The sequence below is a fragment of the Felis catus genome, chromosome C1, assembly GCF_018350175.1.
Source record: "Felis catus isolate Fca126 chromosome C1, F.catus_Fca126_mat1.0, whole genome shotgun sequence".
Lineage (NCBI taxonomy): Eukaryota > Metazoa > Chordata > Mammalia > Carnivora > Felidae > Felis > Felis catus.
The window spans coordinates 147,907,066-147,931,966 of NC_058375.1; the positions used below are offsets into that span (position 1 = coordinate 147,907,066).

General features: G+C 38.8%; 1 protein-coding gene across 7 annotated transcripts in view; it reads right to left on the minus strand.

Moving 5' to 3' along the window:
- The window catches only part of CCDC148 (coiled-coil domain containing 148), a 283,553-nt gene that overhangs the window by 171,936 nt on the left and 86,716 nt on the right, over positions 1 to 24,901 (minus strand). For 5 of the 7 annotated variants that reach the window (XM_045033842.1, XM_045033841.1, XM_019838135.3 and 2 more), the window contains 5 exons: positions 24,607 to 24,758; positions 22,493 to 22,588; positions 22,233 to 22,414; positions 4,539 to 4,677; positions 2,056 to 2,262 (listed from right to left, as the gene is read on the minus strand). In XM_045033842.1, coding sequence (XP_044889777.1) covers positions 2,056 to 2,262; positions 4,539 to 4,677; positions 22,233 to 22,414; positions 22,493 to 22,588; positions 24,607 to 24,758 — 776 coding nt within the window. The remainder of the gene's footprint in view (positions 1 to 2,055; positions 2,263 to 4,538; positions 4,678 to 22,232; positions 22,415 to 22,492; positions 22,589 to 24,606; positions 24,759 to 24,901) is intronic. The other 2 variants (XM_045033846.1, XM_045033845.1) reach the window with 1 other exon arrangement.

Consider the following 24,901-nt stretch of genomic DNA (forward strand, 5'->3'; position numbering starts at 1 on the left):
ACTTAAAAGAGGCATGAGGGAACCTGAGCTACAGAAAATGTTATATATTTCGATCTCAGTGGTTTTTACATGGGTAATATATATTTGTAAAATTTCATTCAATTGCACACTTATGTTTCTGTGCTTTACTGCATGCATGTTTACCTCAGTGCAATACAATAAAAAGAAAATATCCCCCACAGAGTAGCTGAAAGGCTAATGACAATGTGTGCAAATTTAATACAAAAAGACTATGAGTATATAAAGACTTGTCCCAGTCCCTGACCCCTGTGTGTTTCTTATCAGCCACGGATGGAGAAGAAACGAGCATTAGATCTGTAGCCCATGGTAGATTAGACTTGATGCAGCTTCTATTCCTTCTAGGTCCCAAGTTTACACAATGCCCAAAATAATATCTTTTTGTTTACAAAAAATGCAGAGCAGGCATTTTTCCTCTAATTTTTTTTTTTTTTTTTGGTTTTGTTTGTTTGTTTGTTTCACAGAGAGAGCATGAGTCAGGGAGGGGCCAAAAGAGAGGAAGAGAGAATTTTAAGCAGGCTCCACACTCACCATGGAGCTCAATGCTAGGCTCAATCCACAACCCTGGGATCATGACCTGAGTGAAAATCAAGAGTCAGCCACTCAACCAACTGAGCCACCTAGGTGCCCCTCCTCTAATGTTTTAAAAGGGACATTTGTTTTTATAGCTATTTTTATATTTCATAGCTATTTTACAGCTATTAATTGCTATAGTGTAACACCTACCAGGTTAACTTTTTTCTACCAATAGAATCAAACTTGTTGCTCTATCGTTCCCCTACCACATCGTTTATCAGTAAATAAAGATTTGTGTACTTTACTGTGTGTATGCTGTACCTCAATACAATTTGTTTTTTTTTTCTTTTCTTAATTTTTTTTAACGTTTATTTATTTTTGAGACAGAGAGAGACAGAGCATGAACAGGGGAGGGTCAGAGACAGAGGGAGACACAGAATTTGAAACAGGCTCCAAGCTCTGAGCTGTCAGCACAGAGCCTGACGCGGGACTCGAACTCAAGGACCGCGAGATCATGACCTGAGCCGAAGTCGGCTGCTTAACAGACTGAGCCACCCAGGCGCCCCAATACAATTTGTTTTTAATGGTCCTGCCAACAGCACTCCACATGGGGCCTCCAGGACTTGTGCACTATGGGGAATGCAGTTATTCCCAACACAGAAGCCATTCTTGTTTTCAATTCTGCCACGGAGGCAGCTCCTCTATTTCCCTGTAAGCATCAGACACCAATCTTTAAGCTCCAGCTGCAGGAGATGCCCCCTAAACTCTCCAAGCCACCCTGGAGGCCCCTCGCTGGGTATGAGGAAGAGGAGCACCCCATCCGTTCCCTCTTTCACTTTGTTGAAGGCTCTTACACAGCCCATCGAGATCTCCTCAACATATCTCTTCACAAATCCTCTCTTTTTTTTTTCATAATTTTACCTTTTTTACATCTTTAGTGTGAATGAGAGGTCCCAGGGTGTTTGAGCCAGAATCAGACTTGACTTTATGGTTACATTCTACATTTCATCCAGCACCTGTCTCTGGTGTGCAGCATTTGTGGTTTGTGTTGGATATCTCTCAATCCAAACGTAAACATGAACCTCTCGGTTCTTGGTAACTTCCACTTGAACCATATGAAATTATTGATTGTTGACAACTGTTGATCTAAAAGAATCAAAATTTCATATGGTTCAAACTAAAAATTTTTAGATTTTTTTTAATGTTTATTTATTTTTGAGAGAGAGAGAGCACAAGTGGGGAAGGGACAGAGAGAGAGGGGGACACAGAATCTGAGGCAGGCTTCAGGCTCTGAGCTGTCAGCACAGAGCCCAGTATGGGTCTCGAACCCACAGACTGCGAGATCATGACCTGAGCTGAAGTCGGATACTAACCACCCAGGTGCCCCTCAAACTAACAATTTTATTGAAAATTAAATTTTTAGAGAAACTGAACTTTAGGTTTGGTTTGAACAAAAGGGAAAGTGGATTCTTAAATGAATACCAGGGCAAATCCTGAAACACCTTTAGCAGAGCACCTCACCTTGGCTTTCAGATGAGCACACAGTTCCTGTTGCTTTCTCCTATCCTTTGCCAACGTGCCCTCCATGGCATGTGCTGCACAGGCCTCAACAAGTGTCAGTACGGCCTTCTTCATAAAGTCTCTCCTGTTCTTATTCCAATTTGATATCAGGATCCTTCGCTGCTCCCTAGCAAAGCGATACTGATCACAATATTTCTCATGTTCCACCTGATAAGAGATGGTAAACACTTATTATGAAACTGAGCCTGTGCTTTATGTCATTGTTACAAAATGAATTATAACCAATGATTTTGAAAAATTGGGGACAAACATCTTAATATTAAATGTAGCAACCAGGACAAGGTACCAGTCCTGTAGTTCTGAGCTTATGGCTAACTGGTGACTAAGGACCAGCTTATAAGTCCTAGTTTCCTCGTATAAGATAGAGTCTGATGAGGCAGGCTTAACACAACTTCCACATCTATGTGGCAATGAACCTATGAACAGAAAGCATTGCTTCCCCTACATATAATTTCAAAAATACTCCATCTTAAATTTTTTTTAACATTTATTCATTTTTGAGAGACAGAGCATGAGTGGGGGAGGGGCAGGGAGACAGGGAGACAGAATCAGAAGCAGGTTCCAGGCTCTGAGCTGTCAGCACAGAGCCCGATGCAGGGCTCGAACTCATCAACCGTGAGATCATGACCTGAGCAGAAGTCAGACGCTGAACCGACTGAGCCACAGAGGCACCCCCAAAATACTCCATCTTTAAATCACATTGGGTATCTTAACAATTACTTAAAGTTCATCAGTTAGATACATGCTAATAAGCATCAAGTTCTATGATAACCCTAAAAATTCAGTCTGCCCTTGATTACTGAATGTCCAGGTGTTTGTATGTCTAAACTTGAAGGAATTCCAGCAATGTTAGCTCTTCCCATCCTACACTCCTGATGGACATGACATTCTCACATGGGTACTGGTAGTTCCTGTTGGCAATGCATCCCAACCATGGGAGACCTCAGAGCTCTGAGGGAAAGAATAAGAATGGAGATTGCCTGAGTGCCTGAGTAGTTTGGAAAATCTTTGTAGGTGATTCTGAAATGCGAGAGCCACACTGACCTACATAATTCTTTATCTTGCTAGTATAGACCACATCTCTGAATTTGGTACATTATTTAGCCCCTAAACAGCAGGAGAAAAGAATCTAGCAAGTAGGATAAGGTTGTCCTAAAATAATAACTTAGGTATGGTTAATCAGGGACATGATAAAACAAGCTATGGCTTCAATTAAACCAAATATCAGCTACCAAAATCTCTTCTGGAAACTTCTGAACTTTGTTCCTAAGAGCCAAAAATATACTTAAAATCTGTCAAACATGAAGAAAGGAAGCATATACCATGCAGAAATGCATACAAATGAGCCCAATATAAGAAGTGAGTATAAAAATCTTTATCATGTTAATAGCAGGTAAACATAAAAATTTACAAACTTAAAAATGACAGCTGGTCAGAGAAACAAATAGAATCAACAAGGAATAAAGAGAAAGATCTAATTTAATAAACTAAGACCAAAAGAAACTGGAGTGAATTATTTATTGTGTAACATGTTTTTCATAAAACAGGTATCTGCTATAAAGGTGAGAATTAAAACAAATAGTTGTTGGACATATATGTTTTAAGATGAGTTATTGTGAAGTTAATTGGTGACATGGTAACTTCTGTTTTCTTGTCTTTGTGGCCTTATTAACTAGAGAATGAAACAATAGTCTCCCAGGCCCTTCTCAGGGAAATTTCAGTCATGACTCTGAGTTCTAACTTGGGGCATGTGTTTCAGACCTGACTAGAGAGATCAAGCAGAATTGTCGAGGTGGAGATTATACACAGAAAAAAGGCTGAGATGCGCAGGCTTTGCGGACAGATGAGCAAGCACCCCATTTTCGGGCAAGACCCAGAGATTGCAGAACCTCTGAGGGTGGGCCAGTGACTGCACAGACCCCTAGAGGTCAAACACTAGCAAAGCAACCCAGGGAGCCACAATAAAGATCTCCGGGGCAAGTAAGCATGGGAGAATATATGTGGCCTGAGGGGTTCTCCACCTTCTTATGGATGATACAACTTGAAAAACGAGAGAATTTCAGGGCATTTGGGTGCCTCAGTCAGTTAAGTTTCAGCTCAGGTCATGATCTCATGGTTCATGGGTTTGAGCCCCATGTCAGGCTCTGAGATGGAGCGAGATGGAGCATACTTTGGATTCTGTGTCTTCCTTTCTCTCTGCCCCTCCCCCTACTTGGGTGCTCTCTTTCTCTCCCCCTTTCTCTCTCAAAAATAAATAAACATAAAAAAAGAAAAATGAGAGATTTTCAACCTATAACCCTATTATTTTCTAGAGTATAGGAAAAAATAATTTTTAGACCACCATTGTAGAAATACAAATTTTGCTTAGTTATTATGGACCACTGAAACAATTTAACTTGCTGTTATTAGGGTCCAGCACTCACCAAATCATGCCTAGATTTGTGAGGAAAATATCTTTGTAACATGTTGAGATACAGAGTCCTTCTACCACAGAGATCTGCCGGATACTGATCCAGAACAGCCTGGTAAATCCAGTGGTCTTCTTCACTTAAGTGGAAATTTCTAGAAGCAAGAAAAATGTCACAACATATTGTTAAGCAATCATGGAGTTTGAGGGAATTCACACTGCTCAAGCTATTAGCAAATGGTACTGATTATAGAAAACAAAGTCTGGGGTGGTTTATTTTTTTTAATACATTAGCCAAATTAAATGTGTGCTACAGAAAATGTTCTAAATTCTAATAACACAGTGAGTTCTTCAATCCTTTATGGGTCTTGCCATGAGTTCCAGGCATAATTTCAAGAAGTTGCCAAGTGACATAATATTTTAGAAGTATTTATTCTATCTTGCCAAAACAATATTTTAAAAACCATGACCAATGGATGAAATAAACAAATATTGGAAAATAAATTATTAAGACATACAGACTAAAAAGGAATTTTTATTCCTAGAGGAAAACACAAATGTAGATGATTAAATGAACAATTGTACAAAGAAAATTAAGGCCTGAGGAAAGCACTAACTTAGGATTTGATTTTAAAACAAGTCTAAAATGATCATCTATTCTCTCAAGTTCTCACTTTGTGGGATTAAGACTAGATATTGTTAGTGAGCAGATTACCAATGGTATTAAATTTCAGACCACTGAAGAAATCATTTGTAAATAGGAGCTCTTCAAGGTCCTATCCAATAATATGTCTACCTGCTCCAAAATGCCTTTTGCATTTCAGAATACTCGTAGGCACTGGCCTGGTTTGTGTTCTATAGAAAGAATTAGCAAAGCCCTATGCAGAGTGAAAAGGTTGCAATATCAGCTTGATTTCTAATCTGAATTAATGTCTCTTTATTATTCTGGGTTTATTTGCATATCGTTATTCCTGTTTAATAAATTGGAATAATCAAATACAGATGCAATCAGAGTGAATATTATTAGCAACAAGTATTTATTTGATCCAAGATGGAGACTTGCTATTGTTTATTTCTACTATATCAATGATCTTCTGCTTTAAAGTTAATTGTGCAATTCACAGAATTTACATAATATGTCTTCTATGCCCTTGAAAAATATTTGACAATTGAAAATAGAATAAAGATCTCTTTAAATTAGTGATACAAATGGGATTCCACTGTCCTCATACAAGGTTACCTAGTTTCTGTAAAGCATTTCAGTATTTCGGTAAGTAGCAAGAAAGAAAAAATTCTTTTTCAAAGATAGTCTTCACTAAGCTCTATAATGGGAAGAAAAGAGGGTTGGAGGTGTTCTACCAGGAAGAAGCATACTCTACAGTTCTTCTGTATGATGTAATAATCTATTGCAGAGAAAGAATTTAAGATGAACTCATTCATCGAACACACTGAATGCATTGGTTCTGTCTGAATCAGTTATGAATGTGTAGTCAGTAGAAGGCTTCTGCAAACAAGGTATTTCAAATAGGGGTATTAAGCCTGCAGAAAGTCCTGCCCAAGTGTACTTGGCATTTGAAACACCCTCAAGTCTTCATGGACAATGCCTCAGGTCCTATCTCCAGGAACTCATTTTCATTTGTGATAACAAAAATGCATTTTAATAGCAGAGTCAACCACATAAATTTTTCAATAACATTTTTAATGTTTATTTTTTCTATTAGAGAGAGAGAGAGAGAGAGAGAGAGAGAGAGACAGTGTATGAGCAGGGGAGGTGCAGAGAGACAGACACAGAATCTGAAGCAGGCTCTAGGCTCTGAGCTGTGAGCTGTCAGCACAGAGCCTGACACCGGGCTCAAACTCACGAGTCGTGAGATCATGAAGTGAGCTGAAGTCAGACGCTTCACCAACTGAGCCACCCAGGCACCCCGTCCACATAAGTTTTCTTTTCTTTTCTTTTTAATGTTTTTATTTATTTTTGAAGGAGAGAGAGAGAGAGAGACAGAGCATGAGTGGGGGAGGCACAGAGAGAGAGGGAGATACAGAACTCGAAGCAGGCTCCAGGCTCCAAGCTGTCAGCACAGAGCCCGACCCGGGGCTTGAACCCACAGACCATGAGATCATGACCTAAGCTGAAGCCGGACGCTCAAACGACTGAGTCACCCAGGCGCCCATAAATTTCCTATTACTACACCACAAAAACCAAAAAAGAATAGGCCTGAAGTCCATGTCTTCATTTATGAATTTCAACTGTTTCTCTAATCAAAGGGACTTGAACATGACTCCCCACCTTTATTTGATTACAAATATAGGTGTGTGTGGTGGGGTGTGTGCTGAGGAAGGGAAAATAATAGAACTGAGGTCCAGTAAATTCTCTGTTCTTTTAAGTTGTCATTCTTCTATATAGCAGATGCTGTTGTTGCCTTGTTGATCTCCCTTGTTAACCAGAATTCCCATCACCAAGATGCTGATAATTCACAGATGCACCTCCCTTTTCTGGAGAATTTGCCCTGGACCAAATGGGAAGTGCCTCACCGAGGAGGCTTCTCTCCCACCCGTTCTCGAGGGCCAGTTGCGACCAATGTTCAGCTGATACGGGGGTACCAAAGTCCAGCCTACTTGCCTCACGATAGAAGCAATTCCATGATACCATTCGTGCTCGAGAGTTTCACTGTGGCAGCAAACTGCAGCCCATTTCTACTGAGATCACCTCCATGCATAGATATTTCCCCCTCCTCTTTCCTTCTTCCCTTACCATCCTTCTCCTGAGAGTATTGCCCAACAAATCACTTGTTCTTACAATTCCTGTCTCAGCTTTCCTTCTACAGAAACTGACCTACGATAATCTCGAAGCAATCTTACCCATAATTTTCAAAAGTAGTTTTAGTCCTTTGGTAAATGGAGAAGTACTTCTAAGCTAATTGCTTTGATGATCTCTCACACTGAATGGTGGCGCAAGATTGCGGCTATACTCTAAGAGAAAGTGCAAATAGCAAACATTTACAAAAATGCTTTTCAAATAAAAGCACACATTAACGGGTGTACATTGCCATAAATAAATGTACCAGCAGGAGAATTTGTGGTACTGAGTGCATTTTTATATATTGTGTGAATGTATTAATTAGGTGCCATTTTAGTGACAACATTAAAACCACTTAAACATATGAAATGATAACATAACAGTAAAACTATTTCAAACCACGTATGTCACAAATGATCCATTTTTGCTCTTCTTATTGATTTTAGAACCCTCACATCTCAACAGCTTTTTCCAATTACCATAATTACGCAAATTGTAAGTCATTTTTCTAATATACATAGAATAAAAACTAAAAACAGGCTTTAAAATGATATATAAATACTCACAATATTATTATTTTAGAGTATTTATAGCCATTTCCAGAGCCACAGGCTTAAATTCTGAGGCAAATATTCACATCAGCAATAGTAATGGCTCAGTCATACATCTCCATTAGGATGCAGTTGGTGAGGGAGAAAGCTCCCACCATAATATATACACTGAAGCCTTCTGGATAGTAAAAATCTAGGAGGAATATTCAAACATAAGAGCCTCTTCACAATAACAAAGTAGCTGTTCCCTTCTTAGCCTCTAAAATAAAATAAAATTTAATAAATCTGCATTTCTAACTTCCAATCTGAACATTTACCTTTACTAATCAAACATCTTTCCATTGTGCAGAAAAAATCTATGTAAGATAGCTAAGCCATATAAAATAAGGTTAGCTTTTACCTTCCGAAGTTCTTGTTTAATTTAGTTGCTCTGCTGGTGATTATAATGACAGAAGTAGCTAAACCACACACCTATTGAAAAATATTCTGATCGCTTACCTATTTTCTCAATTTGGAAAGTGACTCCATAATTTTAAAGAAAAGTTTAATGAAGGCTTATAAGTCATCCTAAATTTTTGCAATTTTTAAATTATCTTTAGACAAAATATCTTTGGCAGGTTTGTATAATTTCTATTCTTTTTGTCCATCCAAAATTTCTAATTTCAAAGGTTTCCTAACTTTCATCTTTATAAAAGCGCACCAATATTTTACAGTTTCCAGGTGTATTGGGCACTTCCAACACTTGAGGAAATTCCAGACTTCAGAAGTGTGAGATAGCGACCACTCGATCCCCACCCACTGTTCCTGCCCCATAATGAAGGCCCATGATATAATTTCATCATGATATCCCAGGATGTGAAACGAAATAGGTAATTCAGGAAAGGAGAACCATGGCTGTGAGAATCCAACCACACTAAGGCTGACTGTCTCCCTAATTCTACCTGTCTGAATCATTCCAGAAATCCTAAACTGACTCACAATGAACGTAGCTACCAATTTTCTTCTTAGTCATGTTTAAGCCTCTTCCTTAAGGTTCTGGCTCCATAACATCAAAACACATTTGTGGTGGGGAAGAGGTAGAGAGGCAGCCAATGGTGTCAAGCAAGGTACATAAGGGTAAAAGGTACTTTAACACGAGGAGTAAGTCTATGAAAATAAACATTGTGCTTACAAACTGGCTCAAAGTTGTTTTATAATTTTCTCATAGTGAAGGCATCTTTCCAGCAAAATGGTAGTATCTCCTGAGGCTACCTGATGCATCAGACAGCTGGCTCGAGATTGGCAACTGGCCACAGTGAATCTGGCCCAAAGAAAAACTCTTAACTCTTCTAGTGTTAACGGTGGCAGGAGACACCTAGGGCTCCTCCACTAAGAAGCAGGATTGCAGTGAAACACTGGAGGATTAATGTGGATAAAATATAGCTCTGACATAATTTGCTTGTCTGCCTGTATTGGGTCTGACCCTCAAGAAAATACAGCTTGACTTTACTTTTTAATGTCATCTTTCCATATCAGACTCCAACACTGAATCTAATCAGCCTGGTTCTTGAAACTGTCTCTCTCCCCAACTACTACCCCACCCTACCCTCATTGTCCAAATATAAATCTATCTTTGATTTTCAGCCTGGTTGCAGGGGACTCCCTAGCTTTAGACTTGTTTCTGACCAAGAGAATCTCCTCCTTGGATTTTGTTTTGGTAAGTACATTGTCTTTTCAGGACAGCCATTCCCACTCAGCAGTTCTCACCTCCAGGGTCCCCAGGGTCTGCCTTCTTAGGTGGGAGGTGACAGCCAGAATACAGTGGGCTCTCAAAAGTATGGCCAGAATCCACTAAATTAAAGAATAACAAAATGGCCCATAAGGTAAAGTCAGAACTCGCATCAGCATCCAAAGGCACACTTCCTTCTTCTTTAAATTTTTTTTTTTTTGAACGTTTATTTATTTTTGGGACAGAGAGAGGCAGAGCATGAACGGGGGAGGGGCAGAGAGAGAGGGAGACACAGAATCGGAAACAGGTTCCAGGCTCTGAGCCATCAGCCCAGAGCCTGACGCGGGGCTCGAACTCACGGACCGCGAGATCGTGACCTGGCTGAAGTCGGACGCTTAACCAACTGCGCCACCCAGGCGCCCCAACACACTTCCTTCTTCTGAGAGGTGACAGGAAAGTGAAAATATGGCAGGTTTGAAAATTGATGGCACCCGAATTTCTTATAGAAGGGTTTAAGGTATGAATCTGGCCAGAAGAGGAGGTTAAGTGATTTATTTGGAAGCTACACTTCCTATTGACATGGCAAGTATGCTATTTTTACTTAGATTTTTTTTGGAGTAATTTTCATAGAAAGCTCAATTTTTTACTTGGAATGTGTATTTTTTTTTATAAGTGGAGTATCTGGGATGATGGCATGCCTCCTAAACCATCCTTTGTCCCTACATCCATCTACACTAGTTTTAAGACACAATATTATTCCTAGTGGAAATTTTGAAAGAATATGATCAAGATAAAACAGCCTGTTAAAAGTAAAACGTAATGGCTCAACCACTCCATATGCTACATTTTTAATAATTATCTTCATCATAAGAAGTGTAAGGAAAAGGTAACTGTGGCAGACATTGCCCCTACTCCTGCTCCTGCCCACCAGAATCCTAATTTTATTCAAGATCTACCTTCCCCATAGGGTCCCCACTCTAGGGAAGGTGAGCACCATCCCCAGCCCTGCGAGTAAATCTTGATTTATTTTAAGACATTTACAAACATCTATTCGTATGGTCAGTATTTGATCTAGGTAGGGACAAACAACCCATTCTGGCCAATGAAATGTGAGGAGAAGTCTTACAAGTCAAAGGTTTTCTAGCTTACAGGGAAGAAGAAAAGGTCCTTTTCTGTTTCTGTGTGTTGTGGTGGGCAGTGCTGTAGGAAGTCAGGGTAAGAGAATGCAGAAAACCAGGCTTCTCTGTTCTTGGGCTTCTCTACCTCTGTACTTTGTGGAAAATAAGGAATTACCTTATTGTTTAAGTGACTTTGGCTTGGGTTGGAATTCTTTTGCTTACAGCCCTAGATATCCTATTTGATAGCTAACTGAGGGGAATAAAAATGACTTTTTAAAATGTGGCATCCTGTGCTGGAGAGAATGTGGAGAAATGGGAACACTCTTGCACTGTTGGTGGGAATGCAAACTGGTGCAGCCATTCTGGAAAACAGTGTGGAGGTTCCTCAAAAAATTAAAAATACAACTACCTTATGACCCAGAAATAGCACTTCTAGGAATTTACCCAAGGGATACAGGAGTGCTAATGCATAGGGGCACTTGTACCCCAATGTTCATAGCAGCACTTTCAACAGTAGTCAAATTATGTAAAGAGCCTAAATGTCCATCAACTGATGAATGGATAAAGAAATTGTGGCTTATAGACACAATGGAATGCTACTTGGCAATGAGAAAGAATGAAATACGGCCTTTTGTAGCAACGTGGATAGAACTAGAGAGTGTGATGCTAAGTGAAATAAGTCATACAGAGAAAGACAGATACCATATGTTTTCACTCTTAGGTGGATCCTGAGAACCTTAACAGAAGACCATGGGGAAGGGGAAGGGAAAAAAAATTGAGAGGGAGGGAGCCAAAGCATAAGAGACTGTTAAAAACTGAGAACAAACTGAGGGTTGATGGGGGGTGGGAGGGAGGGGAAAGTGGGTGATGAGCATTGAGGAGGGTACCTGTTGGGATGAGCACTGGGTGTTGTTTGGAAACCAATGTGATGATAAATTTCATATTAAAATAAAATAAAATAAAACAAAAATAAAATAAAATAAAATAAAATAAAATAAAATAAAATAAAATAAAATAAAATAAAATAAAATGTGGCATCCTAATATTGCTTTGGAAGGAAAGTACTATGAAGGATGAAGAGATGCAGATCCAATGTATCCAGAGACCACCATCTACACTAACATTCCTCAGATGATTGGCAACAGACAGCTGTTCAACATCAAGGGCCATTTTAACGACAAAACCCCAAAACTAACAAAAACAGCTCAAACTCAAATGAACAGAATCAGTAAAGACAAGATAATCTATAAACACATTATAAGCTCTATTTTTTTTAATTTATTTTTATTTCTTTTTAGCCTTTTATTTTTTTAATGTTTATTTATTTTTTCAATATATGAAATTTATTGTCAGATTGGTTTCCATACAACACCCAGTGGTCATCCCAACAAGTGCCCTCCTCAATACCCATCACCCACCCCCCATCAGCCCTCAGTTTGTTCTCAGTTTTTAAGAGTCTCTTATGCTTTGGCTCTCTCCTACTCTAACCTCTTTTTTTTTTTTTTTTCCTTCCCCTCCCCCATGGATTTCTGTTAAGTTTCTCAGGATCCACATAAGAATGAAAGCATATGGTAAGTTCTATTTTTTAACACTATTGAGCCAGAATTTGTCTCCATGTTACCATGTTATTCTTCATCTTAGGGAAGCAAGAAGATTTTTAAGTGCAATACAGTTGAAGTGAATAAAGTTACTTATATAGGCATTATGACTCCATTTTCCAGGTTCAAAAACAAGAATAATAAAACTGGCCCACTTTGAGATAGCATGAGGAAAAATTTAATTAACCATAAGGACTTTTGAAATTTTATCTATCTATCTATCTATCTATCTATCTATCTATCTATCTATCTATCATCTATCATCTATTTAAAGTAGGCTCTACCCGCAAAGTGGTGCTTGAATTCACAACCCTAAGATCAAAAGTCACATGCTCTACCAACTGAGCCAACCAGATGTCCCAGGCTTTTGAAATTTTAAATGCCACATAAAAATGCTATCATATCACCTCAAACCAACTACCAGTACTCATGAAGAAAGTATGAGTGGATGAGAAGTCTGATGGTTCTCTTTCTCAGTTCATTATTTTTTAGACATTAACAATATTTAACTTAATGTTCTTGTATAGGCACTAATATGGCAAGTAGACATAAACCTATGAAGGTAGTGATTATAATTTCTTTTCTTTCTTCCCCTTCCCCTCAGGCCACACTCATGATGATAATTTATTACATTACTGGTTCTCCATAGTCTCAGTTCTAGTGCCATGGTTTCCTCAAAAGGATTATATATATCCACAGTTGGACCTCAAGTTATAAGGAATAGGAAAGCCTTGTTATATGCAATTGATTTGATATATAATATAGCATTATAATTCCTTTCTTGTCAAAATTTGACAAGTCTGTCCATAGAAGTTTTAATCTTATCTTTGTTTTTAGTTACATATATTTTATTATTTTAATAATAAATTCTATCTGTTTTATCCACGTTAAAAAATAACATATGTCAATTGTCCTGGACACAAATCTGTCAAGCTGCTATGTTTCCATTTTCTCCAACCTGATTTACTCAAGATTAATATGATTTCACATCAAGCAAAGAACAGAAGCCTCTCATAAATGGCTCTTACTCCTTCATCCCTTAAAACACAGATTCTTCAGTTTCCAAAACTATTAAAAATGTAGCCTTACACACCACTACACTGTGTAGTTTCTAGTTGAAACAATTATACCAAGAAGGTAGGTGTGGGCTGCAATGATACTAACTATAAAGACTGTTGACCTAGAAATTTATAACCACTATTCTCATAGTTTCACAGATACATTTAAATAAACATAACATCCAAGTAAATATACAGACTTTGTTATTAATTAAGCAAGGCAAACTCCAAGACTAGTTTTTAGGGTATCTTACAAAAATTGCATCCATTTGTTCCCTTGATAAAATGCATTCCACTATAGCCAAAAGAATTTAAAATATACTTTCTTCCCACGGCAAACCCAAAGTAGGTTGAACAATCACCACATATGGCTTTTGATTTAAGAATCATAAAGTAATTGGGGCGCCTGGGTGGCTCAGTCGGTTGGGCGTCGGACTTCGGCTCAGGTCCATGATCTCGTGGTTTGTGACTTCCAGCCCTGCGTCGTGCTCTGTGCTGACAGCTCAGAGCCTGGAGTCTGCTTCGGTTTGTGGGTCTCCTCTCTCTCTGCCCCTCCCCTGCTCACACTCTGTCTCTCCCTATCTCTTTCAAAATAAACATTAAAAAAATTATAAAAAAATTAATCATAAAGTATTTTCAATGATGTGTTTATTTTAAGAGAAAGATATTAAATACACATGACAAAAAATAAAACGATAGTCTACAACTATTACCTCCCTGTAACAAATATAAATTCCAAGCCAGGTTGGACAATCCATGTTGGAATATGCCAAGAGAAAATGAGAGTTGCAGTGACCCAGGATGTTGCTCAAGTGGGTCATGTAACCTATGTGACTAAGTAACACACCAGAGAGAGACAGACAGAGCATGAGCGGGGGAGGGGCAGAGAGAAGGGGAGACAACAGAATCTGAGACAGGCTCCAGGCTCTGAGCTGTCAGCACAGAACCGGTCGCGGGGCTCGAATGCACAGTGAGATCATGACCTGAGCCACAGTCGGACGCTTAACCGACTGAGTCACCCAGGCACCCCAATAGTAACTTTCAAGTAACAAGTAAATTGAAATAATTTAGCTGAGAAAATATGAAACTAGGGGCCTTGGCAATATACACATAGAGGGACAGAATTGTTATAATCATTGTTGATTTTAAACAGTACTCAGATTCTGATCTCATAAAATAATAGAATAATTACAGATCAATAATTAAAATTTAATATATCTATCAAACAATAACGTAGAAATTACTTGTTATCACTCTATAGCTTTTGCTGCATATTGGCTTCACATCTGACATAGCTAAATGGAGCATCAGACAATTATATCTCATCTATATGATTAATTCATCCAAATGTTAGGAAATTAAAGCCACAATCTCATCTGAGTCTAAAACAAGCAATTAAACTTGTCTTCACGTTACTAATGAAATACAGACTAAATAGAATCTAAATAGCTTCACACGTATTGAATAAAGAAATAAGTTCAATTGCAGTCAGATTTTTTAAAAATATGTTTTAGTAAAAGACAATATCCTTTAAAGGACACTGTCCAAGACAGTAGCCATGAGCCACATGTGGCTATTCAGGACTTAACATGTGGCTAGTCCCAACTAAGATGTGCTACAAGTATAATATGCAAACCAGATTTCAAAGACTTTCTATGAAAAACAGAATGTAATATATCTGATTAATAATTTTAATATATTGATTGTATCTTGAAACTATAATGTTTTGGAACTACTGAGTTAAATGAAATATATTATTAAAATAAATTTAATTCTTTAAAAAATATTTTAATATGGCCACTTAAAAATGTTAAATTATAGGGTGTTAGATGGCTCAGTCAGTCAAGCGTCCAATTTTGGCTCAGGTCATAATCTCGTGGATTGTGAGCTCTGGCCCTGCATCGGGCTCTGTGCTGACAGCTCCGAGCCTCAAGCCTACTTTGGATTCTGTGTCCCCTCTCTCTCTATCCCTCCCCTGCGCTCTCTCTCGCTCTCTCTCAAAAAAAAATTGTTTTTAAAGTTTTAATGTTAAATTATATATGTGGTCCACATCTCGCATCGTACTTCTATTGCACAGTACTTACTTATCTAGCAGTGAACACAATTTACCAATGTGATTGATAAATGTAAGTGCTCAAAGTGGTGTAGTGTGAGGGAAAAGCGTTCAAGTCAGATGAGCAGAAGAAACTCATTCTGCTCAGCTATCTGCTAGCTCAGAAACTTTGGAGAAATTGTTCACTTTCTACTCAGCTGTAGTTTTTCCATCTGTAAAATAGTTGTCTAAATGGCCTATGTTGAGGATTAAAATGGCATGTACTTGTCATGTCATGTAACGGGTGCTCATTACATATCAATTCACTCTTTAACTTGGATTTTTAAAAATCTGTGTTTTTGCTTTACAAACAGGAAAAAACATGTATGTCGAATTTATTTATGATTTTACTACCTGGGGATAACTACTGTTATTGTTTATTTGGATAAGCTTCCAGTCTTTTTTCTGTAGCTACATAGATGTAGAAGTAACACTTTCAGAGGGAAAAGAAAAAAAATATGTAAGAGAATCCATTTCATACAAACTATTTTGTGGCCTAACCCTTAATTAAGTTGCATAGCAACATATTGCAGTTATTTGTGTCATTAAAATTTTTTAAATATAATTATTAATGACTGTGGTATCCCATTACATGGATGGATCATAAATGATGAAGCTAATCTTCTGTTGGCTATTTAGTCATTTCAAAGGTTTTGCGATCATTAAAGAATGGGGGAAAATGTTGAATATCCTTGAAACTACCTATTTATTTCACTTCTATGATTATTCCCTCTAAGATTATTTCTAAACAACAATAATTCACATTTATAAATTTTTGATGATTTATTGCCAGATTGCCTTCCAAAAGAGTTTATATACCATTCATGTATAAAAATGCCCATTTCTTCCATATTTTCAACCTTAGATAATTTTTTTAATGCTTTACCATTTTGTAGGTAAAAATCTTTTTTTTAAGTTTTATTTATTTAATTTGAGAGAGAGAGAAAAAGAGAGCATGAGCAAGGGAGGCAGAGAGAGAAAGAGAATCTCAAGCAGGCTCCACACTATCAGCACAGAGCCTGATGCAGGACTTGAACCCACGAACTGTGAGATCATGACCTGAGCCAAAACCAAAAGTTGGATACTTAAACAACAACGCCACCCATGTGCCCCAAAATCTGAGTATTTTTTAAAAATTTTATTGCTTTGATGAGTAGGGAGGTCTTCGTAAAGTTCTTTGTCATGTGTATTTGGAACCACCCCCAGGGTTCCATGGACTGCCACTATGACATCTATTCACCTCTTCAGCACCTGTACCATGTACTCTGCATCCCTACCAGTTACTGTAATAGATGAGCCATCAGTGCTTCTTCCCCTACTTGTGCACCAAATCCCATTACTGGATTTTTCTCATCAGCATAAAATATAGTAATATTTTCCCCATTTTAAGCAAAACAAAAGACCAAGCAACAACATAAAAGTCTGGCCCTACTTTCTTGCTCTCCTTTACAAAAGAAATTCTCAGAAGAGTTGTAGGTACTTCAACTTTCAAGACAACATTCAAGGTTGTCTTCAATCCTCTCCTCCCAGTCACTTAAATCCAACCCAATTAGGGATTTGTTCCCAATGACTCAACAGTTGTTTGTTCTCTAGAGCCAAGGGTCAATTATCAGTCATATATTATTTGACTTAGCAGCATTTACTCAGTGATGATCCTTCCTCAGCTCATACTCTTGACCACTCCCTCTCTACTTGCCTTCTTGGACAGCATAGTTCCTTGGTTTTCTTCACATCTCACAGATCTTTTCTCAACACCCAGTGTTGGTTACCCCTCTTCTTACTGACTCTGTAATGTCAGCAGATTCTAGGGATCTCTCCTTTGTCTCTTCACTCACTATTTCGGTGATCACACCCAATTTCATGGTGGTGACTCACAAACATGAATCTCCAGCTCAGATCTCTCTCCTGAACCCCAAAGTCATGTAACTGACTGCCTTCACAAATCTATACTTAGACATCTGATAGCATCTCAAACTCAATATGTCTAAACCTGAACACCTGATCTTCCACATAGCCTAACCCTACATCGTTTACAGTCTGCCTCATCTCAGTTGATGGGAACTCCATCTTTTCAGTTGCTCAACCCAAAAACTTTGGACTATTCTTTTGTTGTTCTTTTTCACGTGCCTAATGAACTCTGTCAGCAGATGCTGTTGGCTCTAAACCCTCAAAATGTGTCCAAAGGCTGGCTATTTCATGTCACCTCCACTTGCTGATCCAGACCACCATTATCTCCCACCTGGTTACTTTAATAATCTCCTAAGTGTCCAATCTTTTCTTGCCTCTCCCTGCTTCCATCTTAAACACAGCAACTCCCAAAGTGGTCCTGCTAAAACGTAAGTCTTGTTACTCCAAAACCCTTCACACTTCTGCTCCCAGTAGCTTTCCATGCCACTCAGAGTAAAATCAAGTCACTGTAGCTCAGGGAAATGAGGTGACTGACTGGTACGCACTCCCAACCAGAGCCTACCTTTGGACCTGGGGACACAGTCATTCCAACCCAAACCAGTGAGCTGCTAAAAAAATAGAAAGAATTAAAATAAATGTTGGGATTAATGATGGCATCCACTGTCTTTAGCCCAATAAAATTTTATAGTTTAAAAATGTCCCCCAGATATTTCAACCTTATGTCACAGCACTATGCATCTATTTAAAATAAGCACTCATCACTTGTGCTGGTATGGACATAAATGCACACAATCTATATGAATTCTCACAAGGCCTAATAACTAGACCCAAAGGGGAAAATGGCCTTATCAAAATCTTGGCAGATACTGGCAAAGTAGAGGTCCAGTTAATACTATAGCTAAACATATAATTCATTGTGCTCATTAGAATAGTACATTTACATGCCTTACTGACCACCAACGACAGATTGCTGATGCCGACCACCTCTGTATTTATTCAAAATAGCCCAGTTACTCTCCTTTTCTTCAAAAAAAAAAAAAAGAAACTACTCCTGAAAACGCATTCAGTGTTATTGATGCTTCATCATTTATTGCCAGCATATTTGTAAAATAGTCTCTTCAGTTGACTCTTGCATATAGTCTTTATTTGATCAGGATATATGTGTGTGTGTGTGTTTGCTGCTTCCCCTAAACATTCTAAGCCTTTTATTTTCTTTTTCTTTCCTTTTTTTTTTTTTTCTCAAGTAGGCTTCACTCCCAGCGCAGTGTCCCATGTGGAGCTTGAACTCATGACCCTGAGATCCAGACCGGAGCTAAGATCAAGAGTTGGGCACTTAACCTACTGAGCCACCCAGGCACCCCTTTTCTAAGACTTCATAAAGGCAAGGCCATATTCTAGTCTAGTCTGTCTGTTGACTCTCCTACCAAGGAGCTTAGCAGAAACCACTGTATGTTAAGGATTTCCCAATGAATCTTCATCAAGCAAAACATATCAGTAATTATATAAAATTTATTCTGGATAATTATATGTGACAGACTATTAAGCTAGAATTTATGAACCTATATTCCTCCAAAGTGAATTCTTACTGCTCCCTTAACATGCCTTGCCACTCTTACCTTCATTGTTTTCACCTTTAATTCAACTCAACGGAACAATCATTTATTTGAAAGCTGCTGTGTGCCAGGATGGGCCAGGTGCTAAGGATACAAATATTGCTAATAAATTATTTTGTCTTCAAGGGGTTTACAGTCTAGTCATGCAACATCCCTTCTTAGAATGTCCTCCCTACCTCCTGTCTTATCCAAACTCTGCTCATTCTTTGAACCTATAGCGAATTTTATTTCCTCCACTAAGCTTTCCTAAGCTATTTTTTCCTCAGTGTGCCTTCCCGCTGAAGAAAACTTAGCATGTGATGTATGTCCATCATATTCTCTACTTAACCTTCAGTAATGGCAATAGAACTGTGTATCTCAACTTTTTTCTGAGTGATACAGCATTGTACAAAGGAAGAGCAGAAACTGAGTTCAGATGAAAAATAAGGTAGGAAAATGGGCTGTGAAGGATAGGTCTTAGTGGAAAGCATCCACTTCGGGCTGCTAAGGCAAACTTTTCCAGGTTTAGGAGCTGCTAACCTAGAAACACCGCAATCCTAGCCAGATGTTCTAGGGGGACAAGATTCATCTGGGAGGAAGTGTAATGGGGCAGCCAACATGCTTTAAAAGGAAGGAGTCAAAGGGGAACCTGGATGGTTCAGTTGGTTAAGCATCTGACTTCGGCTCAGATCACGATCTTATGGTTCATGAGTTGGAGCCCTGCGTCGGGCTCTGTGCTGACAGCTCAGAGCCTGGAGCCTGCTTCAGATTTTGTGTCTCCCTCTCTCTCTGCCCCTTCCCCACTCGCACTCAGTCTCTCTCTCTCTCTCTCTCTCTCTCTCTCTCTCTCTCTCTCAAAAATAAATAAACATTTAAAACAAATAAATAAAATAAAAGGTAGGACTCAAACTGACCTTCTTCATAGCTGTGAGAAGTAAGTGAAATGATTCATTTTCATAAATACCAAATAAAAGTTGTGCTGTCTAGTTAACAATAGGTTTACAACCTATTGGAAATATGTACAAACCCCTCCTCCACCCCACAATGGAGTCTGAATCCCTTACACACTTTACTTCCTGTTTTTTCTTCCCCCTTCCCATTTCACAGGCTTATTTTCCACCGGCTTTGCAATGAGCATGCGCCAAAGAAGTCTGTGCGTCACCTCAAGGAATATACATTTGTTCTAATCAGACTACTTTTGCCTTATAAGGGCATAGGTGACTTCTGGGTAAGGCTGTAACATCTGTAGTACTCAGCCAATGAGGAACCAGGGGAGGGACTTGCATGCTAGGAGATAAATTGCCTGCTGTAACAGCCCCCAGTGTGCCTGTCCATCAGACAATGCTCTTGCAAGAATGTTGATTAAAGCCTCATTTCGCTGTGCTCTGAGTCTCTGTATCCCTCCTTTGATTGGGTCAGTGGGCTTATTTCTCACAATAGCCACAGCAGCCTGATTATAATGCATCCCCCCGGAAAAACAAAAGAACAAAACCCACACCTGTCTCGCTCTTGCTTAATGAGCTCTAAAATCTCTTTAACAAGGTTGAGATGGGGAAAGGAGAGAGAAAGTTTATTTTATAATTAGAGACTTCAACTAAGTGCATGGTTGAGTTAACATTTCATTGTGACTGAGTTTCAATTAAAGTGTAATTAATCAATCAACACATATAAATGATATATTATTAATTTTTCCCAGCTTTAGTGAAAGGTGGGAAGGAAAAAAAAAAAGGAAGGCAGAGAGGCAGGGTGAGTAGGGGCTCTTACAAGAACAAAAAGTTTCTGCCCAGGAGGAACCACGACCATTGCCACAGAGATGTAAGAAAAAAGCCTGGGTCAGGAAAGATTTGGACTTCACCTACGATTGCCCAGTATATGAAGACAAGTAAAAGCTGTAACCAGAGTTGGATCAAGAAGCTACTAAAGCAAATAACTCTACTTGATAAGATTTAAGGTTTTCCTTGTTGTCACTTATTCCTTAACACTAGCAATTTCATATAAATGAGTTTCACTTATAGGCAATACATTAAGAAATATAAGAAATATAGTAAAAGGCTTACTTTAATTGACTATAAATGTGTCACTTGAATAATTATCCTTTCTTTTAACATACATATTCTTTGGGGGTAACTGGATGGCTCAGGCGGTTAAGCATCTGACTCTTAATTTGGGCTCAGGTAATAAACATGGTTCGTAGGTTTGAGCCCTGTTTCAGGCTCTGCACTGGCAGCACAGGGCCTGCTTAGGATTTTCTCCCCCTTTCTCTCTGCCCCTCCCCCCTGCTCTCTCTCTCAAAATAAATTTTAAAAAAACTTTTAAAATATATATTCTTTGAAGAGAATTTAGAGGTCAATATACTAGAATAAAAGGCATATTTTCCTATAAAATATTCTGCAGAAATTTCACACGCAAAACACACATGAGGTAAGCTATTGATCTGACCCTACAGTGGCATTTCTGGCTTTACTCATTAAATTAATTTTAATATAGAATCTACACTACAGAAAGGGTACCCGGGTGGCTCAGTCGGTTGAGCGTCTGACTTAGGCTCAGGTCATGATCTCACAGTTCGTGAGTTCAAGCCCCACACTGGACTCACTGCCGTCAGCGCAGAGCCCAGTATGGATCCTCTGCCCCCCTTTCTGTCCCCCCACCTGGTGCTCTCCCCAAAAAAATATTTTTAAAGAAGGATTTATACTACAAAAGATGACCCTGTCAAAGATGAATTTTAAATCCCCTAATGTTGTATTTGTTATTCAGAAGAGGATTTGTCATTTTCAGATACAACTAAAAGTCTATTTTCTTAAAAAAATGTAATGTGTTTTAAAAATTTTTATAAAACATATTTTGTGTTTACTGTAGAACAAAATCACAGTGAATTACAAGTAACATAATTCCATGGGTACATTTTTCCATTGCAGTCAATTATTATTAGTACTGATTTATAAATTTTCACTAAAGAAGAGCTTCACGTCTTAAAATCAAAATTCATAGTTACTAAAAATTCATGCTTCAAAACTGTTTCTTAACTATGTAGTAAAGAGCTCAATGAGGTGAGTATTTTCATCATGTTTCAAGCTTATAAAATTTTTACAACCATTGTTTGGGGAAATTACTTTAGAGGAAAGAGAACCCTCATTCAACAAATAGTCAATCTAAAAACTTATTGATTGACTACATTTCAACCACATAGTAATTATGAAAACAGTAAAGCAGAAGTAAGCAGCCTTCAACAGAAATAAAAATTGAGTGGCAAAAATCTACATAATTCAAGTAGCTTTATCTTATCACCTGGCTATGTCTTCTAACTGCAGATCAACATCTTGAAGTTTCTTTTGATATTTCTCTGTAAAGTTATAGAACTCATTAAGAACTGAAGATTTTAAATCAGGGTATGGGCATTCCAAGGTTTCTAATTCCATGGGCACTTCACTAAGCAGTTTACATCTTTCTTCTGAAGAATGATCTAGTATCTGAAAAACAGTTTATGATTGTTTTATTTAACATAAATGACAAATTGATAAACAAATTACTATATGCATCACACTTACTTTCATACTCCAGTCTGAAAGATAGTTTTCTATTTTCTGTTGCTCCAGGCTAAGTCTTTCAAAGACAGCTTTCAATTGTGTCTTCACAAAGTCAACCTGTAACATATAGATAAAAGAAAGTCCCTTTGAGAACCTGTGGAAGAGGGTTTAAGAGATGCCATAGCCAGGCAGTGCTTTCCAGAAGGGGGCTTTCAGACATCGATCCTAAAAATGGAGCTAGGAGTATGGTGGGGTCATAGACACTCTATACCCTCAATTGGATTTTGTTTGTGGTAAGGCAGAGAGCTTACCAGACTATTTCTGGCTCAATCACCCCTTCTTCTGCTAGCATCCCTGCCTCCAGTCCCCAGCTGGACATGGGGTTTTTAATACCTTTTTAAAAAATATACAGGGCACCTGGGTGGCTCAGTCGGTTAAGCGTCCGGCTTCAGCTCAGGTCACGATCTCACGGTCCGTGGGTTCGAGCCCTGCGTCGGGCTCTGGGCTGATGGCTCAGAGCCTGGAGCCTGCTTCCGATTCTGTCTCCCTCTCTCTCTACCCCTCCCCCGTTCATGGTCTGTCTCTCTCTGTCTCAAAAATAAATAAAAAACGTTAAAAAAAATAAAGAAAAATATTATTGGGGCATCTGGGTGGCTTAGTTGGTCGAGCGTCCAACTTCTGCTCAGGTCATGATCTTGCAGTTCGTGGGTTCAAGCCCTGTGTCAGGCTGTGTGCTGACAGCTCAGAGCCTAGAACCTGCTTCAGATTCTGTGTCTCCCTCTCTCTCTGCCCTTCCCCTGCTCGCTCACTCACTCACTCTCTCTCTCTCTCAAAAATAAAAATAAAACAGTAAATTTTTTTAAATTATTTTAAATATATTATTTATGAAATCAATATAACAACACTACAGAATAACTGAAAAATAGTAAGAAAAATCACCTAAAAGTTTATATCTAGTGCAACTATGACCATGGAGCTTATGGTCTACTCAGGGGAGGCAGTCAGTACACTCATAAAAAAATAGATAAGAAAATTATCAAAAGGAGGTAGGTGATGTAAAAACAGGGTGAGGTAGGGACGCCTGGGTCTCAGTTGGTTAAGTGGCTTCGACTCAGGTTATGATCTCACAGCTCAGGAGTTCAATCCTCACGTCAGGCTCTGTGCTGACAGCTCAGAGCCTGGAGCCTGCTTCAGATTCTGTGTCTCCTTCTCTTTCTGCCCCTCCCCTGTTCTCTTTCTCTCTTTCTTTCTCTCTCTCAAAAATATATAAACTTAAAAAAAAATTAAAAAACAGTGTGAGATAATAGAGAATGACTGTAGCTTCTCTCCTGTGGGTGATCAGGAAAGGCTTCTCAGAGGAGAGAACATTTAAACTAAGACCTAAGTGACAAAAAGTGCCATCAGTGGGACAGAGAAAACAGACGATGCAAAGGCCTTGAGATGAGGAGTCTGGTATGTATGAGGAACAGACAGGAGGCCAGCCTCAGTGTGACAAAGTCTAGGAGAAAGGGGGAAGTGCCAGGTAGGAGATGAGGTTGAAAAAGGGGGCTGGATGTACAGGGAGGAATTGTGGGCCAGCAGGAGCTCTGCAGGGATCTACCAGGGGGATGACTGGACCCCACTGCACTGAAGGTAGAATCCCAAAAGGCACTGTAATGAGGGGCAAGAATGAGTGCAGGGAGACTAGTCATGAGGCCATCATAACTTTTCAGGTGAGAAATAAGCATGCTTGGACAGATTCAGGGATATGTTTAAGATATTGAAGAGACAGAATTTGCTATACCTTCTATTTATTTTTATTTATTTTTTTTTAATTTTTTTTTCAACGTTTATTTATATTTGGGACAGAGAGAGACAGAGCATGAACGGGGGAGGGGCAGAGAGAGAGGGAGACACAGAATCGGAAACAGGCTCCAGGCTCTGAGCCATCAGCCCAGAGCCTGACGCGGGGCTCGAACTCACGGACCGCGAGATCGTGACCTGGCTGAAGTCAGACGCTTAACCGACTGCGCCACCCAGGCGCCCCTATACCTTCTATTTAAATACAAGACACATGTTTGTTTCTTATGTCAAACTGTTCTAGTCGGGATAAAAATGAGGTATTACATTATTAAAAGTAAAGGTAATATACTGACCTCTTCCAGTACTTTCACTGAGTTAAACTCAGTATGTGAGTATGAATGCTTGGAAATGTGATGCTGTCTGTATTTCAGATCTGCTCTCAACTGCTGAATAGGATTTATCACATTTTTAAGATACATGCACCATTGTTCTGATAACTCTTGTTCTGTGGAGAAACAAAATTAAATCCAGGTAACACTTTATTATTTTTTTAAGTTTATTTATTTACTTTGAGTATGTGTGTGTGTGTGTGTGCGTGCACACGCACACGTGCAAAAGCTGAGGAGGAGCAGTGGGAAAGGAGAGAGA